The sequence below is a fragment of the Colossoma macropomum genome, unplaced genomic scaffold, assembly GCF_904425465.1.
Source record: "Colossoma macropomum unplaced genomic scaffold, Colossoma_macropomum, whole genome shotgun sequence".
In the NCBI taxonomy this organism is placed as follows: domain Eukaryota; kingdom Metazoa; phylum Chordata; class Actinopteri; order Characiformes; family Serrasalmidae; genus Colossoma; species Colossoma macropomum.
The window spans coordinates 26,825,766-26,846,984 of record NW_023494807.1 but is presented as its reverse complement, the minus strand read 5'-3'; the positions used below and the strand labels follow the sequence as shown (position 1 = coordinate 26,846,984).

Here is a 21,219-nt window from a genome sequence, read left to right as displayed (position 1 = left end):
GGGTGGAAAAATAACAGAAGGGCACTTAGACATGCTATTCTGGGCCATGGTGGAAATCCTGGATGAGTTTTAGTGCTTCACAGAGTTAGATATGTTGGCGTGGCATGACTGAACTGAGCAATTAATGGTTGGATGCCTGGTGACGCCACAGTGTTAGAAAGGGTTGGAATTAGGAGGGAGGCGTTGGCTCAAAGTATGACGTCCCATTTAGGAAATGTCACGGAGATCCGAGAGATCCGAGGAGCGGAGCGAGCGAGAGAGGTTTTCTTTTGGTTTAAGGCCACATGCCATGGACAATAGTCAAAAAAAGGGGTGTTTGCTTCCCAACATGCAGCAGTGGAGGTGGCACTGCAGCACTATTGCCCTGCCCCTGCCTGGCGATTAGAGAGCATGCAGAGAGGCACACACGAAAATGGGTTATTATCCTGGGTGTCATGGGTTCAGTGACTGACACACATACCCAGAAGCCGCCCTGTCAACCCACCTCACCCCCCCTGCTCCCACCCAACTGAGAATTAATACGGCACCACAGCTGTTTTCTGTCAATCTGTTCTCACCCCCCAACCTTGTCTAAAGCTCACGTCCCACCATGATACCAGAGTCCATCAGCATCTATCCAGATAATATACACCTTTTCCCCCCTACCGTGTCCAGAAACAGTCCAGAAACTCCAAAAAAAGGTTCCGTAAATTAATGGAGACCGCCACGAAAACGTATATCGGCTACAGTGGAAAAAAGCAACGCAAGGTGTGTGACTGTCCCAGCGGAGAACTGTATTCCATTTGGAAGTACCCCAAAGTGGAAAGGTCCAGGCTATTTTGGAGAGGTAGTGCAGGAAAAAAAAACTGATCCAGAGAGTAGTGAGTTTGAGTTAACAAGTCTGTCATTAGATAGCGATACCGCTGCAGCCATGAGGGGCTAATGAGCCAGAGAGTGCTGTGCTGCAGCAGCCTGCTGCCTGGACAGCACTGGAATTGCGTGGGGTGGGAGGGGAGTGGGAAGAGGAGGAGGAGGTGGAGTATGGAGGAAGAGTGAGTAGTGAGTGAACGAGCAAGCAAATCCATGTGGATGGTAGCAACTTCCTCCGGTTCCACCTTCACCTGCTTCCACATTGCCTTTCCTGAGAGAGGTTGTTCCAGCTAGTTGGGAGGGGAGCCCCTCTGTATTCCCTGAGGTGCTGTCGGAAAAGTACTTCTTTTTCTTCCGAGTGCACTGCTGCAGAACAGTAAATTCCACTCCCCCTTTCACCGACCATGCCGCACGCACATACGCAACACCCAAGCCGACGAGCCATGCAGTTTCTTTTACGGTACGTCCGGAGGGGTGAGGAGGAGAAAGGGAGAGAAAGGTGGAAGGCGTCAATGCGGACCGTCCGGCTTGGTTGGGGTAAAGTCTTGTCCAGGGAGAGGAAGGCATGAGGGAGCGTATATTACCTGTCAGCACAGTTTCCCTCCACTCTGTGCTCCTCCCTTTTTCCCCTCCTTTTTCTTGAGTATGTGAAGAGCCATAACGACCTCCGGAGTTCTCCAGCTGCTGCAGCCATCGCATGCCGACTCGCTGAATCAGCTGCTCTAACCAGGGGGTGGGGTTGAGGGGGGTAGTGAGAGAGTGTGGTGTAGAGAGAGGCAGCGTGCAAGTCTGCTGAAGGGAGGAGGGGAGGGGAGCAGTTGAGCTGGAGAGGGAGAAGGCACCCTTACCTTTAGAAGGGGAGGATAGGCATCATGCTGACACGAGGAGCTGCCTTTGCCGCTCTAAAACCAAGCAGATAAAACTGCAGCACTTTTCCCTCTGCTGTCTCCGCCATGTGCATGTTCAGGGCATTTTGCGATGAGGTTCAAGACTGCTAGAAAAGCACGGCTGTGCTTGAGAACTGCATCTTTCAAACAGATTTTCTTCTGCTTTACCGTAGTTTAGAGGCTATTTTGCCATCTCACATTTGCCTAGGATGCTTCAGTAATACCACATTTTCTGTTGTCAGCAAATTTGTAGGGCAGGGAAAATGAGGAAAGGTGAAAAGCGGCTTCTTTCCCAACAAGGATCTGTCGTTGGATCTGTCTTTTTAAGCTTGTGTGCATGATCTGCACTCTGCTTAGTATTCGAGGAGTAGCACCCCTCTGTGGCAGATACATCTTTATTTTGATTCCCTTCCTTCTGTGTGTAGTGGACGTATGTCTTGTGAAAAAAAATCATATCATAAGTAAACAGAGAATCCTTTCTGTCTTTTCAGAGCGCTCTGCGTCTTTTGTAGGGCTAAGGTCAAGGTGGCAGTTGTAAAAAGGGGGCCGATCACCACGTCCCCTTTCGCAGTGCAGAGAGCTAAGCCGTTACCACTTTACAGCCAGGGAAGCATTTGAAAAACGCTCACATCAGTCACTAGGCTCCTCTCCTCTGTCTCGCTCACCTCCCTGTGACCATATTTAGTCAACCAGTGCAAAAAATAACCCCCCTCTCCACCCTCCAAAGCAGTCCACCCCCACCCCACCGCCACACAGATGCACGCGCACAAGCTCAAGCTCCGGGAAGCCTCCCATCCAACGTTCCACCTATCGATTGTGCATCCTGCAAGGCGAGCAGCTATCCTGCGTTCGCGCAGGACCTGCTTGCCTGGCTGCCATTCGCTGCTCTATTTATAGTACTGCCAAATAAAGTGGTCTCTCATGGTCCCACTTCTATTTCCCTCACTCCTTTCCCCCTCCCCGTCCTTCTAAATACCCCTCCCCCTACTTTTTTTATTACATCTTTTTAACAACCCCCCCCCCATGTTCTTTTAAATAGCGCTGGAACTATGCTGCATATGGTACAGTAGATCTTCCCTCTGCTAACCTCTATACTTAGTAACATGCGCAGTTGGGTGCAAAAGTGTGAGGAAGACAAAATGGCATTTGGGGTCTTGTGTTGGTGGAGTACTAGAAAGCGATGTAGATCAAACCTGTTACTTTGCCAAAGACACTTCGGCTATTGTCTTTTCCGGCAGCTTGGACCCAGCATCCATTTTATCTCGGTTCCGGGGCACTAGAAAGCATTACCTCAGGGGTGCAGATTTTATTTCTCCCTTTTAAGCTTTTATTAATTTTCAAGTGCTACGTTCTGGCTTCTTGAGGCACAGCCACCAAAATATGTTTAATTAGGAAGTACTGTCATTGAGTGTAACTGCTGGTTTTAGCCGTCCAGCAGTGTCCTTTCTGCTTTCTCTTTGCTGTGTCCTCAACTGTTGTGTACACTGCCCTCAGTAATAATGTAACCCTCACGGCCTCCTCCCTCTTCCATTGCCTTCTCACACCAATAAAAGCAATTGCACTGCTGAAGGCACTGACTAATCTTTCAAAGTAATGTTTTCTTACCATTTGGCATAATGTCCCTTTTGAATAATAGTGTGGATCTTCCAGAAGTAGTTGACCTAAGGCTCCTCCTCTTCCTGTGGAGCTCTCCATAATGCTGAGCAGCACAAAGGACACTTTCATAATGGCCTAATGACTTTTATTTACTTAATAAATTAATTAATTTTACCTCAAAAATGCGTTTAAATCAAACAGTTAAAGAAGTTTTTCTTATTCTACTTTAAATCACCAAAAACCTTTTTTCTCAAAACTGTACTTGAAGTGAACTAGTTCTTATGCCCAATCCCATTTCTTCTTTTTACTCCTACCTAGAGCTGGGCGATATGGCCAAAAATGTTACCACGATAAACAAAATTCATATCGTTCGATATCGATACACATCGCGATAAATGTCAAAACATTATTTCTTTCAAGTTTGAAGGCTGATTTTTGCTCCTGGGGGTTAATTGCTGTTTTAAACTATCCTTAATGGTCAGAACACGACAAACACTCAAACAGTGGAACATTTCACCAATCTGTCACAGGAGAGTGGGAGAAAGTGTCTGGTGAGCTCTTTTTACCAGCTGGAAAAGCATGGCTATTTTGTAACTCATAATTTAAGAAAGAAATTTTTTTTTATTTTTAGCTGGTGCCGAGCGCTCGGCTACCCCGTTACAAATGACATCACAGTGTTCAGACACCAGCTAGCGGCAACTGGATTTCTCTATACTATCATAGTAGTTTAAGTGGTGAACTGCAAAATATCAACACCAGACAAACGGAGTCCTCTTTTTAGGTACATTTAAACTGAAAGTGGTGTATTTGTGTCTTGTTTGATCCACAGTATCATCAGTTCTCTGTGCTGTAAGAGTGACGGAGCGCTGCTTCTAGTTAGCCAGCTGCTAAAAACAGCTAGCCTGGAAAGATAGCGCTCTCCCGCTCTCCAATGCCTCACAGCTTCCCCAGTTTACTTTCGTTTAAATCAGGACTGTAATTTACATGAACTCACTTCTTTCTTTCACTTTCATTGCTTGGGAATGCACTAATACTTAAATATGACTGTCCGAGCGCGGTAACAGCGCTGTAGTTGTGAGGATTGTGATTTAACGCTGCTAAAGCTGGTTAGGATGTTAGGAAAGAGGTGAGTTCACTGTAGGACAGTACAGTTACACCACTGACCTCGTCACTCAAACTCGGTCACAGGAGAACAGATCGCCGGTCGCTCCACTCAAACAGGGAGTGTATAACTCCGCGTTTCAGCCGTTGCTAAAGACTCATCTTCCTCGTCGCCCCCTCCCTCACTAATCATGTAGAAAAACTCGGAAGTGCGCCCTCTCCTGGTGACAGCAGAGTAGTGTCGCTTTCCTTGCAATAGAAAACGCCACCAAGGCTTTCGCTGAACGTGGGAGTGTGAGAATGGTGTATTATATCGTACATTTATCGAACATGTCGTATCGCTCTATCGAGGAAAAGTTATATCGCGATAATTATCGTTATCGTTTTATCGCCCGGCCCTACTCCTACCCCTTGTTTTTGAGTGTCATGCTAACCCCTTGGAACTGAGTTACAAGGGGTAGTGGTTGGAATCTTGCCCTACAAAATGGAACAACCCTCAAATAAAAAAAAATATATATTCCTTCATTAACAGGCTACTAGGGCTGCTCTGTAGGCGACCGGGCCCGTCTTCAGTGAAAGCAGAGAAGGGAAGAGTTTAGCAACCTCACTGCTGGGCTTTAGTTACGATTAGGGCATCATGTGCTTTCTTTGGAGATATGAAGCTGAAGTCAGATATTCATCAGCTGCTTGTTCGAATTTTCCCGTTGCGCCTTAAATGGTGCAGCAATTACATTCTGGTGCTTCAGGCGTCAGAACTGCTGGACTATTTAAGGTGGAATGGGAAATTTAGCTAGCTAGCTAGGGGTAAAATGGGATTAGGCCTTAGTATACCAAGTTAACAATCCATTTTTTATTTGCTGCTCTGTACCTTTCAGATCTGACTTATTTTACTCTCAAGAAAATTCTTCTTGTATTGTGTGAAGTGCAATTCAATTAATGCAGTCAGTCTAATGTATTGCTATTCGATTACCCTGTTTTTATGGGTCTTACAAGGATTGACTGTTTGCCAGGTGTAATGTACTCCGCTAACTAATGCTTCTCTTCGTGCTCCAGCCCACCGCTAAACATGGCCATCAAAACTGCTACATTTTACCTGCCTTGTCCATTTAGATGAGCTCTGTGGTATTTTTCACTTCAGACTAACTCATTCAGTCAGATAAATGGCATTGGTAATATAATCAAAGGCTTGAATTGACTGGAATGGAATTTATATTAGCATACATATAAGGCATGCATGGATATGTCAGTTTTTAGACATTAGCAGAGTGTTGGCGCTTGTACAAGTAAATATTTAAAAGCGTCTTGGACTTACAAACTTTGTAATTAATCTGTTGGAATAATCAGTGCCTCACAAAAACCACATGAGAGAAGAGCCACAAATAGATAGAAGTCGTTTTATATGTTCACTTCCCTTTAAAAGTTTTCATATTGTTTGCAGGATAAAATAGAATGTATCATTATTACAGTGTGGCCTGACTGGGAGTTACTAAAAGTCCGGGCAAAGCTTTTCAGTAGGAGCTCAGTAAATTTTGAGAAATTGTCTGGTAGCTAATTAGTGAAAGTTTTATTGCATATTGTCGGTATTGGCGAGTTGTGATCCAATTTGTTGCAGGCTCATCTATTTCTACATGGAAGATTTCAGGTAGGAAAAACTACTCTTTCTAAAGCTATTTCAGAATATTTGCTTTTGAAGTTGGCAACAAGGAGAGCACTTAATGCTTCAGCAACAGAAACCCTATGTTTAAGGCTTCATCTGTAACCCTTAGTTGGTGCAGGGGAAACCAAGTAAGTGTTTATTAGCCAAGATAGTTTCTCTCTAGATTGCTCAGGGTGACATACAGTACTGTGCGAAAGTCAGAGATGACCCTTTCATTTATTTAATTTCAAGTCAAAATGGCCATTAGTTACAAGTTAATTTTGTATGGTTAGAAAAAGAGGTTTGACCCTTTTTGGGAGACTTGCTTTCAGTTTTTCAAAGACCTTTGCAGGGGTAATTTACCACACCTCCTGTTCCTGCTTCTCTTCCTGCCCTGCTTCTCACAATCCTAGTAATCCCAAACGTGTTCAATGATATTGAGGTCTGGACCCTGGAATGATGAGTCCATTGTTCTGAGAGCACCAGCAGCTTCCTTGTTTGATTTATACATTTGATCTATATATATATCCCTTTCTTATTAATGGCTTCTTGTCAGCTACACATCCTTTCAGACTCAGAGCATTGAGTTGTCTTCTCACAGTGGAAGGATGGACAGAAACACCTGTGGATTTTTTCCAATCTGAAGTAAGAGTGGAAAAGTCTCTCAAAGTTGAAAGCTTTAAGTGTTGTTTATCTGATGGGTGTGGTTTTGGTGGTCCACCAGGTCTTGCACAGTTAACAGGTCTGGAAACTCCTGTTTTTTCCTGTTATTTTCCTTTAACTTGCAATTTCCTTATGCAAGTGGATTATATTATATCTAATCTCCTCAGAAATGTATCCTGAAAAATAAATAACTTGTACCTAATAGCTATTTTGACTGGAGATTAATGAAATGAAGGGTGGTCTGACTTTTGAATAGTACTGTGCAAGTAGTTTTGTTTGGAATCGGACTTCACTATATGGCAAAGCACTTAGTTGGTTAATGCACCACCCACAGGCACTTCTTCTCGGTTTTGAAACACACCCGATAAGTGCTGAGTTCAGGTGCCCTCGAAACAAAAGATCTCATCAATCACATCAGTACTTGTCTGGTGGGAGTTGAAAAGGTGAACGGTCATGATTTGTGAAAGTTTCACACGGGGTTTTTAATTACCCTGACCTGCAGGGTGCAAAAGACAAATGAGTTTCTTAATGTTGTTGGTTGCTGATTCATATTGACACAGCTGTTTAAAACTAGGTACACTTGCTTTTGTTTTTTCCCTCCAGCAGACCTGTTTAGTGGGGTGAGTTTTCATTTAAGGCACTGCTGTGAAGCAGGTAAAAGGCATGCAGAGAAGTCAAAGCAGCAGTCTTGACACTCTGACACCACCATCATGGTGACGTTTCTAGAGATACCCTTTAAAATGCTCATTAGCCCTATTCTTGAGACCTTTTTCCTTTGTTACCTGGATAATACACTCCTGTAAGGGCTGTTACAAGCATTTGTAAAATGGCTTTGCAAGTGCTCGCTTAGTGCTCTTGGTTCGAGAACTACATCCTCTATCCATTTCTCTCTCCCTCTTTCTCCACCCCTTAAGCGTTCCATCATTGGGGAGGCTAAAGCTGCTGAGCGGCAGACGGCATAAAAGTGATTTACAGAGGGCCGACCCAAGTGCTGCTGGAGGAAGCCTGTGGCAGCCGGTCTGGGAGCCCCTGGCCATTGTTCAGCTTAGCCCCTTTGCGGCTGTAGCTGCACTCCACTCTGATCTCTCACCTCAGTTTACTGTCTCTCTAGACACACAGAGTGTGCTGTAAGAAACTCTCTTGAATACTCAGGTGCTCTGTGTGGTTTTTGATGTTCACTGATTTAATTTGGTTGCATTTGTATGATGCACTGTGGGGAATGATTAATGGTTGGTCCCAAAGCTGTTTAAACGCTTCTTCAGAATCTTAATCCTGAGTTGTACGTTGTTTATGTCTCAGGTAATTAGTTGTTTTAAACTGTGTGACACTTCCGGATCAGTTGCACTTAAAAACTGATTGTCTCCTATATATATATATATATATATATATATATATATATATGTATAAAGCAAGGCACTTAAATATAACTCTTAACATCAGTGTTTTGGCTGATACTGGTATATCCACATTGTCTAGATATTGGGGACGCACCGAAATTTCAGTTCAACGATTTGTTGAAAGTGGTACTTTAGGTTTTCAGCTGAAAAAGAAAAAAGGCCAAAAATTTGCAACAAAAAGTGCGAGATTAATAATATATATAAAAAATATAAATAAGTGTCTAACCTAACACTTAATATATAATCTGAAAGACAGTGAGATGATAGTGATGGTGAAAAATAGTGATTATAAGCACTGTTTGTTCTCTTCACTCTTTGTGTCAACACACATGTTGAAACAGTTTGACCACCAGCAAATAAACAGTGAAACACAGTCAGCTTTGACCTGCATTCTGTAGAGTCTTTAGCTTACATGCTTTTTATCTTTAACTGATTTAATGAAACTCCTTAATGTAATTCATATAAATAATACTGAGTATCTTTTGGTAATATTTTTCACCTCTGATTGTACAAGTTGTTACTGCACAGATGTACATTTGTTAGATCCTTCTGCAGTTCATGGCCATTTCTTTTCTTCAAATGAACACAAAAGTGACTTTTTCCCATTGTTATAGACGATGGGCCCTGGAATTCAGCTTGAGATGCTTTTGGTAAACCTTGACGTATTATTTTAATTTTACAACTTTGTTCAAGCCATTTAAACTTAAATTAGTCTCTAATTTCTCTTTCTCACCATGACGAAATATCGCTTTTGAGGCCTCATCAGCATTATTGTATTACTTCAAAAGCATAAATTAAATGGCTAATTATATATACAATAGCTTTTTCTTTCAGTTTTGGTTTTTGGCAATCAAGAATTTTCATTTAGGGGTGTCTCTAATAGATATCAGCCAATTTTATTGGCCATCCCCTAGAATTCATACAGCGCTCAAACAGTGGCTGCATTAGTAATTCCTGGATGCATGTAGTAGTGGGCAGTAGAACCAGTCGAAGCTCTTCACAAGATTTGAGTTTGGTCATACCCTTTGTGGTGCTGTTCGGTTTTGAGGCCGCAGTCATAATAGAGTAATAAGGGATGTCTGGTTTCTTGGGACTAGGCTTTAGCCTAGCATGGACATCAGACCACTTGCCGAGCTTGTATTTCCTCTCGCACTGCCTGCAGTCCTGCCTCACTTTGTCAGCTGCATCAGGCGATTCTGTTGTCTCAGAGTCACAACAAGCCAAAGACCAGCTGGTACTAATAACATGAATGACTTGTAGTTTTTACCAAATTCTAGCAGCGTCTGATGCTCCTAGGTGAAAGCATGAGAGTTAGAGGTTCATATAAGGCAAATAACTTGAGAAACTCTGACATGAAACAATTGATACTGTTTGCTGGGACCATAAAAAAACTGCATTCTTCTAGTTGCGAACCATAGATTTATCTCTGTATTGTTGTTCTCCATTGTAAATAAAAATATGTTCTTAATGACCTGGTTCAATAAAAAAGTTCTGTTTTGCGCAATAAAAATATTTAATATAGAAATTTTGCACTAAAATTTTTAGAAAAATGCCATTTTTTACATTAAGACATTATGCCGAAACTATCAAATACTTCAGTTTTAGCTTAATACGTTTTCTATGTTTTTCGTCTACGTCTCAGTTACTAAGTATTTAACCTGCATGTTTCACACATTCATTTTACTGGAATAGTCACTCTCTAAAATGGAGCAAGAGATTTGCAGTTTGCACATTTTGACCTTTCCCCTAGAGGCATGCATCCACCACCACTAGGACAAAGGACTGATCAATCGAGCCAGTAAGCCTGTGGACCATCTGACACCGCTCCCCAGTGCCCAATCGAAGTGCTTGTACTTCCTTTTGGGGTGGGTCACACTGTGGCTCCCTGCCAATAGTGTCACTAGTCAGTGTCGTAATACCAAGAGACATGGCTGTAGGCGAGGGTGAAGTTGTGCTGAGCGAGAGGTAGCAGGGGAGACGTGGGGGAACGAGTAAAAAATGCTTTCCTGCCCTTCATTCATGTGGAAATCTGCATTATTTTGAAAAATACGTAGTGTTGTCCCCAGTTGTGTCTGGTGATACTGCTATATGTTGTAACATAGGCTCGGTTTCCCTGGAAACCCCTGTAGCCACAGTGGTGTTACACAGGTGAGACAGGTAAAAGTTGTGTGAGTAGAATTGTTACCCGTGATCCAGACTAATGTATCTATTTTGGATTAAAGAAACTGAGTTCTTCATATTTGCCGGTCATTAATATCATGCCCTTCCATACAACCCACATACAGATTAGTAACACTGTGAAGTTGCACTAATGCTATCAATCCCCTAGTAAACATGTCCACTTTAACTTTTGCCACGCTGCATCCTGTTCATTTCACTGGACAGCTGGAGCTGCATGTTGCATGACCGTTGTAGCGTGGCGACGTGCTTCGCTGACGGCAAACAAGTCAAGCAGATTTCTATTTTATGCGAATGAGCCTGGCCGTCGTATTATGTAATCGGCCAGAGGTAGCTTGGTTTTTGGCACAGACAGCCAATTTTCTCCGAAAGAAGAGCCAACAATGGGTGTTTTCTTTTCATAATGATGGAAACTTAAGGGTTTTATACAAAACAGTTGATGGTGAAAATTTGGACGGAGAATGTTTGATTAAATAGCTACATTGTTTGAGCAGGAAGGCAAACCAAACAGCGCTCCTGGTTACTAAGGTAGCTAGTTTGCTAGTAAGATTGAGCAAGCTAGCTAGCTAGCTAATGGAGGACTGGTGCACATTATGCGAACTATAAAAGCATAAACATGAGTCTGTATTTTACTGTTGTTATAAGCGTTGTTGTAGCAATTCAGGATACAATTTTACTTACTTTACTTACTTACTTTACCCTAGATTTGTTTTTTTTTTTAATATATTTTTTGGTTCTTTTCTTCATTTCTATAACAAAAACAGCATAGAAATAGCAACCAGCCATGAGCATATATTAAAATATAAAACTTTAGAACAAGCACAAGGTCCAGTTTCACTTCTTTGCTGTATAAATTACCATACAAAAAGTGTTTGCCTGAGGAGTATTTAGTGGAAGTGAACAGATACTCGATGTTGTCGCAAGAAAACCCTGTATCTCCAGAATGATAACTTTACAGAAGAAGGAATATACTCTACTTTAAATGTAAGTCATTGGAACCAGACTTTTTAACAAGTAATTTTGGGCCGTTTTCTTTCAGTGCATTCATCATGAAATTTACACACAGTATAAAGGCCAACATCTTCAAATTATGCCAACAGGCATCTTCAAATTATGCCAAAAACTGAAAAATGACAAAAATGGAGATACGAGGTTTTTGTCCGACAGCAACGTACTGCTAAATGTGATCTGATTCTGAAGTTTATGGCATTCAAATTTAATACTAATTTGGGATACGGTCACTATAGTGGTTTGTAGCTATGTTTACTTAATTGGACACCAAGTTAATTATTCTAAGTGTACTAAAAACCCACTATCGGCTGTTGCATAATTGATGTTGAGGTTCCCTCACTCTATATATTTCTCAGTGTTTTAATTAATGGCAAGGCATTTTAATAGATACAATTTTATGTACTCCACAGGTTACCATGGTTTACATAAGGTCGTTTGATTGTCCTACACTCTTGAATCTGTTTTCTACTTGGCAAACACCAAAAATACATTTGACTTCTATTGACTGAACAAACACATTGTGTGGTCCTACCACTGGAGTAAGCTATTAACAATCCAAGTCCAATTGCAGCTTGTTAGATGTTCCTGTTAATAATGTATCACACTGGCAGTAATGAGCTTCCTACTGTAAGTATACCCTACTATATCAACAAAATTGGCTGTTCAACTCTCTTTGGCATAAAATACCCCCATTCCACTATTTTGTCTGGATGCCTGTTGGTCCTGGGTTCCTTTATCTCTAATCTGGGCAGAAAGTGCCAACCGTTCATTAATTGACTCTTGGATGATATGGCCAAAAATCTTATCACAGCCTTTCCTTACAGTTTGATATTAATTAATGCTAATTATTATATGCATTTTGCAATGTTATGTTTTAAGTCTGAGTAGTATTTGGACCCTGAAAAAACAAGGCATACTGTAGTGTAGTAAACAAAATAGTGCATATAAACACGGTAAGTAAGTAAAAAATGTTTGGTTTGGATCATTTTTGTTAAACTTTATTTTCCAGGTCTGTCAGCTGGACACTCTGAAAGTGGATATGACATTTTTGTTCTCAGGCTTGTCTTTACTCCATATTCCTGTACCACCTTTTGCAACAGGATTCTTTTGTGTAAAATCTCAAAGTTTAATATCCTTAGCTTATCATTATGGATGAAAACTTTATGACATGAACTGAGGTTATCACCTCCTGCTGTGTTAAAAGACAGTGAGCGAAGCAAAAAGTGAACAGAGCCTTTCTACTGAGGTGGACTGAACTTAGCCACCTCCGGTAAACAGTTTGGACTTGAAGTGATTTAAAGGCTTAGATTTATAGCCTTGCTATACATCAGCAATGCCTCTTCCATTCCCCCCGCGTCGACTGAGCAGCAGTCGGCCCCCGATCGAAGGCCTGAGTCCCAGGCATTGAATTCTCTATCACACGAAGACAATAATTCTTCACTTTGCCTTTCTGTCATGTGTTGTGTCCTTCGTTTTTAAGAGCGCTTTATAGCACTTTTCTTTTGGGCAGTGCAGTATGGCATGGTGTGATAGTCACGCATTGGGTCATCACTTCCATTGCCAAATGAGACGTATCATACTTGAATAACTGTGCTGATTTACCTTTCTTGCTGGGCTTCCAAGTAGGGATGTGCATGGGTACCCGGGCACTCAGTTAACCATTCGAGGTGCCAGTATTCCAATAAAGAACTCGCTGCTTTGGGCACTTCATTTCAGCACGAGAAGATGGAGGAAGTACACAGGCCAGCAGTTCAATAAAATGTTGGTTTTAATTTTTAACAGGACAGTAAAATATTAGGGTTTTACTGGTATTTGTGAATGTATATATATTACGCTCTGCCACTCAAACACTAGTGCCTAAGTGTGAGCGTGTTGCCACGTTGTTGGTAAAGATGTGATTGCGAAGGCAGAATCTGGTGCTGCTTTGTCCATAATTATACTAACTAGTAGAGATGCATCGATACAATTTTTTTTTCAGAACGAGTAAGAATACGTTTTTTAGTACATGCCTATACTAATACCGATACCATACTAACCTCATATGCTCTTGAGTATATTTCGGTTTTTCCTTAATTTACATGCCCAAATCGTAAGGCAAATTATTCAGTAACTGCATGAAATATTTTTTTTTGTTGTTGTTAAAGTTCCCCTCAGATTAACAGAAAATGTTTTATAATCATTAACATGACATGCTTACAATTTACCACTGAAAGCCAAAAATCTTAGATATAAAAATAATTTTTACAGAGCAGATCACTGAAGAGACACCATCTGAATGAAACTTGTGAAATATGAAAGTTATAATGTAGAGAATATGACTAAGTGTGTTTTTGAACCCCCGGTGGATCCAAGGGGTTAAAAAGGCTAAGTCACCTCCTTAGAATTAAGTTGCTGATAGGGCAAATGAGTGTGTTGTACGTTAACTGTCAAATCATTAAAATCTAGATGATTTTAAATCACATGCATTAGCTAGCTTTGCTAACATTAGTTACTGTGGATTGAGTAGTGTTGCTGTGGAGAGGAGTGGGTTTTGTTTCATGTCAGAGAAGCGCTTCTGTACAGCTGTAAGTAAAGTACATTTCATAGTTTTGATCCTGGGCTCCTCATTTGTCTCTTTCAACAACAGTTTTTGTAGCACAGTGACAGCAAGAATCACATCCAAGGCTGATGCGTCTGAAGAGCTCATGTTTACGTTGTTAGAGTCTTTTTGGCTGGTTGGCTGGTTTAGCTGTAGATAAATGTGTAATTTTAGAAACCTTATTCTTTGTTGACTCGCACTGTATCTTTGAATAGACCATCATGCACAGACAAAGCTTACGATTTATATGCTCACACTGTATGAAAACGCATGATCTTGGAGTTATGAGGTTTTGTTGGAACAACGACGATATATATGAAACCCCACTGGAATGAATTCCTTCTTTTCTCATTTAATTTAAAAATGTGTTTTATCACTAGAAACATAGACCTAATACGTATTGCAACCTGCATGTTGGTGACATGATTCATTTTTCAGTTAGTCATTAACTTCATTATCTGTGTAGGAAGAATCGTCTCAAATTATTTCCTGTAGTTCTTGGTTTAAGGTCTGCGAGACGTTCAAATTTGTTGCTATGAGAGTGAAGCAGTTTTAAAAGGAACGAGTCTTTTATCAGCATGCCTGGAGGAGCAGAGTATATATAATTGGGTCATGGATATTACTGTGCCATTGGGTCCCTCGTTGACTGGGAGCGATTTGTGTAAGAAGGACATATCTGTAATGCTAAGTGAATGCTTTGTTAAAGTGAGGTGTCATGCAAGCTGCTCTTTTCCATTGACCTTGCGCTTTTGCCAGCCTAAGAATACAAACGCTCGCACTGATCACAGTGTAGACTGCTCAGTGGCAACATCCAGCTCTTTAGAAATTCAAAGGTGGAACCCACGTTTTATGCTAATACTGCTAAATCAAAGCACACACCCACTGGACGAATGAAGATGAATGCAGAGGAAGGTCACATTGAAGAGGAAATTATGCAAGCCACGACTCCTAACAAACCACTCTTTATTAGGTAGCCATTGGTTCCCCTCCTTAGTCCTTAACCGCCCTCATTATACTGTTGAAAACTGTATGCATGTGTCTCTTGCGTGTGCTTACATAGGGAGCAATCAGGTTGCTCTCTCCATGGCTTTTAATAATAATAAACAAATGGCAGCAGATATAAAAGAATCAAGTGCCGCTGTGTTGTATTTTATAGCCTTTCAAATCAGTTTTTGCTTTAGCATTCGGTACAAAATGTATGTTCATCTGACCTTGAGACAAAACAGATGTCTTGACAAACTGTTATGATAGTTTGAATAACAGTGCGAGTACTGGTATTTGTAACAAGCCGCTTTAATGGGGAGAACACGACCCTGTCCAAATATTTCTTTGCTACATGTATCATCAGTATTCATGATTACTTGGATATACTTGGGTATAGTTACTCGTTTTGAGTGCGATTGCCTCAACATAAGGTTAGGCCTTGTGATCATTTCCCTCCCTGCTGCCTCAGCGAGGTTGCCTGGCCTCCTCAAAGATGGCATAGCATCACATGGCGTTAGCGCTACCCTCTCAACGGCAGCGAGCTCCCGCTCTATGACAAATTACTGCGCGGCTGCCTGAGACAACAGGCCGCCGGTGCGCTCCTGAGGGACCTTTGCATCTCACAGGGTGACCCAGTTCCATCACGCCTCTCCTTCACCTCACTTCTCCCTCTTTTTCTTCTCCCCTATCGTTCTGCGTTGACGGCCTCTTAAACCTGCTAGTTTCCCTGTCAGCGAATCCCTTAACCTTGTTCCCACCCAATCTCATCCCTGCCTCACTCCAGGCAAATCGAAAGCAGAACGCTTGACAAAAAATAGCCCCTTTGCAAAAAGGGAAATTCCATTTCCAAGCAAAGTATAATTTTCTAGAGCGTCTTAAAAGCGGAGCTTGCCTCAAAATCCTGCAATTCCTGCTTCTTTTGAACTCCTGTCCATCAGACAAGCTAACTGCAATGCAGCAGTGCCAGCAAGCTGAATTAATATTAATGCCCGCCTATTTCTACCGGCCTGGCAGGGAGCCTGTCAATCCTCCCAGCTAGCGGAGGGGCTGTCCGTTCATCCAGGCTAATACCAGGCTAGCCCTGCTCCTGGGACATGTGACCAACAATCAGGATGGCAAGGCTTTTAACTGCCTTTATCCAACAGTGAACCTTTCCTTTCTGGGATGCTGTCCCATCATTGCAGGGCTTTCGCCAAAGCAGTGAACTTCAAGTGCTCAGCTCTTACAAGCCTAGTGCACCGCTAGAGAAAAGAATAAACCAAATGGGCGTCTACAGATGTTTGTGCCAAGGGAATAACTTGGAGCATTTTGGGATGCTGGTGGGAATGTAGGAATGTGACATTAAAACTGTTATGCATACTGGCATACACGTGCAATAGTTGACCATTTTGTTGTTAAGGCTGCAAAAGCTACACATTCCCTGGAAATGTGGTCACAAGATGAGGACCAGAGTTTACACGACAGATTTTCAAGTCAGTGTTCCAATATCACTCTAGGCTATGTGCGTTTTTGTGTACAGCATGTACACACTGCAGTACAGCTGCCTGGCTCTGCATCCCTCAGAGTGTGTACAGTGCTGCTGCTGATATTCATTCTCTCTCTCGCTCTCTCTCTCTCTTACTCTCACTCTCGCTCACTCTCAGGAAAAAAAAAAGAACATACACTGGCTTTAGCAGAATCCACCCTGTAGCTAAAGCACAACTCCAGAGGCTGCTGAACTCCACTACCTGCCTCATCACCGGCATTATATTGATCTGTTTGCACTACACATTCTTTTCTTTTCTTCTCCCCCTTCTTTATTTTCTCTGCATCCTGTCCCTGCTCTCCTGCTCACTTTGCTGGACATCTTGATTTGGCTCAAGTCTTGGTTTAAAACCTAGTCAAAAACTGATTTCCAGCGATGTGAACCACATAGTGTCCTGGTCTAATGTTATAGCTACAAACTAATGTGTCAGCCCCATGCTAACACGCTGGCTGTGATACAGTAAGATATGCTGCAAATAGGAGTATGACAATGTTTATTGTTATCATGATAAATTACATGCTTTTCTGCACATATTGTTAGTGGTGTCAGTATAGAACACTGACCAACTGCATGTTTCATTGAAAGGAGCATAATTTAGGCCTGTTTAGTTGAATTCGGAGCACTGCAAAATGTGGAATGTGGAATAAAAATCACTGTTTTCATAGTTTTGATAGTGTTTATTTTACATGTGGCATTAATGGTTCCAACTTATCAAAGTTTAGAAAAACTAAATATCATGGTGCACGTTGTGTATTGAGAATGTCTTGAGGTACAGTGGTATTTTTTTTCACTCACTCAATAACTGCAATTCAGTGATTCAGTATAATGCATTATTTATAATTTATATTATATTATTATAAATATACATTAGTCCATCCCAAAAAAATTGCTCCCTGAATGTAATGTTAAGTATATTTATTCCAGCATTTTTCAAGCTAATTTCTTTCTGCCAAATCTGTATTGTATAGTTAATTATACTGTACACTTATAATTGGAGCCAGTGAGCAGGTGCTGCATTAACTGCCCTTTGGCTTCAAATGTAGGTGTTTTTCAAGTCAACGAGTTCTGTTACTAAGTACAGAGAAACACATCAAAATTGTCTATGGTAAGTGACTGTACAATACAGATAAAGCAAATGAAGTTTCTGGATTATTCTGTTAATGGAATGTGCTGTAAATATCATAAACAACCCTCTTTCTAACTTCTTTTTACCCACCCCCCGATTCGTGAGCTGTAAACGATCCTCTCCCTCGTCTCTCTTGTCAGATGCTCGAGGCTCGTCTTGCCTCTCCCATTACAAGGTGCTGCTGTGCAGATTCCCATGCAGCTTGGAGACGCACACTCTGCCCCTAGTGTCTGATCCAGGGTCAGCCTCAGTGTTTTGCTCGTAATAGAGAGGATCTGGGAGGAGGTTTAGAAAGCTGATCCCAGACTCCATCGGCTTTTCTGCAGAATCTCTCTCCCTGCTTCCTGGGGCACAGTACCCTCCATATAACCTTCAAATCCTACACAGCAAGCTCTCCATTAACACAGACTGGTATTAGGTCATAGAAACATCTATGTTCTCTTCATAGGCTAAACGTTTCTTTAGTTCATGTATATTTTCTGCCCGTTTTTTTATTTAGTTAGATTGTTTAAAATCATACGTCCTCTGTTTTGCTGTGATCCTTCGAGATTGTCAGAAGACTATGCTTTGAATTCACATTTTAGCAAAGATTTATCAAGGCGTGTTCATACCGAATCCGCATGCATCAGGTTTTGAGCACGAACACATGCATATTAATGCTGTCTTTCACACTGAGTCCGAAACTGATGATTCATTGTCATGGTTGCAGTCCAAGTAAATATTCGTCAAGATGGTAGCAGAACACCTCAAAAGCTTATAATTTTACTGGGGTAATTAACGGAAAAGAGTAGATAAAACTGCAGAAGTAGCGCCTTTTTTGCGTCTGCCTTAAATGATTAAAAATCACGTTTTTTCAGCTGAAAAGTCACACTTGCTGTATGTAAGTTTACTGTGTTTCCCCTGGTTTAAGAAAATTTGTATTCAGGAAATAACTTTCCCTTTCTCTTTCTCTCTTTCTTTTGTGTCTCTCTCACATAGTGCCATGCGTGTGCTGTTGTCCAAACTGCCCAGGCCCTGGATAGTGGATGAGAAGAAGGATGATGGGTACACTGCCCTTCACCTGGCTGCTCTGAACAATCACGTGGAGGTGGCAGAACTTCTAGTACACCAGGTAGCCACTCAGAAACAAAAATCTGCGCGCTATACATGCCTTATAACCCATCCCGCAGTACCAGTAATCCAGTAGGTTTACCCAATCCATTTAGAAGTGTGAAAGCACTTGTGCACATATAATGGTCAGCATTAGTTAAGGCTGGTAATTGATCCAGTTAGGATAATTATAGTTTTACAAAAGCTCTTTTTGGGAACTCTCATGGCACTCAAGAGATTCACTGCGTGTGAGATGCAGCGAAAGGAGTGAAGAATCAGCTAGAAAGAGCTTTTAGCTTTATTTAAAACAATGTGTAACACTTTTTTTTCTTTGTAGAGCAGTGCCTGCTGTGTCACTGCGTCACTGTTTGCAGTAACCAGATTTTCTCTTTACATCATAAGATGTACATATAGTTACGCGTCAGGGACGTATTTCAAAAGGCAGAATTCAGTAGTACAGCTGGATGGCTTAAGCCCAGTGAGGATTGTCCAATCTCAGTGTCCCTTTTCTCCTTTTTGGGCAAGCTTGAGTTTATCCTTAAGATATTTGACTGAGAAACTGAGAAACCCTGCTTTGTGGCTCAAAAGGGCAAGAACAACAGAGTTCTGGACTGTGCAGCTCAAACCATGGCCTGCAGCTACAAACATGTGCAAATGTACGCATTTACGGCATTTGGCAGATGCTCTTATCCAGAGCGACTTACAATTTGAGCATTTTACATAGGTAGGCGAAGGTAGTGTTAAGAGTCTTGCCCGAGGACTCTTATTGGTATAGTGTAGGGTGCTTACCAAGGCAGGGATTGAACCCCAGTCTACAGCGTAGAAGGCAGAGGTGTTACCGACTACACTACACTACACTACACTGCACCAACCACCAAGTGTTCTTAAATGCAATTATTGAGAAAAGCCCACAAATGTTCTTTTAAAAAGTCTTTATTATTTTCTTAAGCTTCATCAAGTTTTTTCTTAAGAAGATCTTGTTTTCTTATGGGGGCTTTTTATTTATTTATTTTTGTCATAGAGCCTGTTGATATCATGTTGCCTTTTCTAGCTTGACATGAACGACGTGCAATACATTTTGGATTTGAATTAAGTGTTATTTGGGTTAACTGGTTATTCAGTTTAATTTTATTGTCAGAGGACAACAAAGTAGAGGAAATACAGAATGAAACCTAATATTTATAAAAAATAGCAAACAATGATAAGTGATTGTGAGGAAATAGCCAACAGAAAAAAATCTTCCATGGTTTATTTTAATAATCATAAATTATATTGTGGAACTCAGGCTTTCCTTATCAATTCATCAGTTTTTACAGTCTAAGATAAGTGTGAGGCTATAGTGAGGTTAAGAAAATGTTAGATTTTTTTTTTCAAGAATACAACTTGATTTGAATAGAATTGTTCTTAAGAATGAAGTTAAGAAAATGCAGAAAAAAAAACATTAAGGTTTTCTTTAAGATACTTTTGTGAATCTGGGCCCTGATTCAGCTATTGAATTAATCTGTCTATGCATGCTTTCATAGCAACTTTTTCCAACTAGGTTGGACAAGCTTTACAGAATATTAGGAGTTCCATTCAGCCTAATAAGAAATTGTAGCACACAACTAAGTTTCTTTTTCTACAAAATGAAAACATTGTGTTCTAAATGGCTACATTTATTGTGTATGATTTAATTTCAACTCGTATTTACAGCACTTTCTACAAAATGGTGTATTTGTGAGCAGAGCCTGGATAGGTCAATTGACATGCCCTGCATCTTTTAAAGTCACATTGACTGAGCATTTCCCTGCGGCCCACCGTAGTGCACCACCACATTTTTTTTGCCTCAGCATTGTGTCACAGCTCAGTGACACCGCTGTTGCAACACTCCAGCGGCAGTGCAAGGCTGCCGTGCTGGCTCAGGTTGTCCCTTTTGTCTGTTAACTGCCGTGCCGGTAGGAAGGCAGAGGGAGAGAGGGGGTTCACACCAGTGACTTTAGCCTCCGCTGCTGAGCCGCAGTAGGAGCTGCACTGCAGCAGTGCAGAGAGGCTGTGTTGCTAAGGGGTTTCATCCAGGGAATATCTGAATACAAATTACCATTACGGCCCAATAGCTCGCATTTCTGAACACAGCCTGTGGGAGCAGCTTTCGAAGCATGCTCGTAGCAGTGGTGTGAATCATGCAATGCAAAACAAATGTATTCAAAATGGGTGATTAGGGGGTGAATAATGTATGTGTAAGGTGCATATGTGAAGATAGCCATCCCATTTGTCTGTTAAAGGTCAGGTGCATCCAGAAAGGTTATTTATTGTGCAGGTTTCTAGTGGTGTAAGTTCACTTTAGATTCTTTAGTAAGTTATTCAGTGCTCCAAAAAGCCTCAAATTTCACCACAGATTGGTTATTTTACTGCAGTTTAGAATAATTTTTAAAAATCTGCTGAATAGACATATGTTACTTGGATTATTTACAGAAAATCCATGTTTCAAAAATTTTTATTATGGTCAGAAATGAACAAATACTTAATTATAATCTTTTAAAATGTTCCAAAACATAGCTTCATTCATGCATTTTTACACTTTTATTCTTCACACAGAGCTGCATATTTTATTGCCTAGTCC

The 21,219-nt window shown here is 41.2% G+C and overlaps 1 protein-coding gene across 1 annotated transcript in view; it reads left to right on the top strand.

Moving 5' to 3' along the window:
• The window catches only part of mib1 (mindbomb E3 ubiquitin protein ligase 1), a 79,657-nt gene that overhangs the window by 37,752 nt on the left and 20,686 nt on the right, over nucleotides 1-21,219 (top strand). Inside the window, 1 exon segment of the mRNA XM_036556600.1 lies at nucleotides 18,510-18,642. Coding sequence (XP_036412493.1) covers nucleotides 18,510-18,642 — 133 coding nt within the window.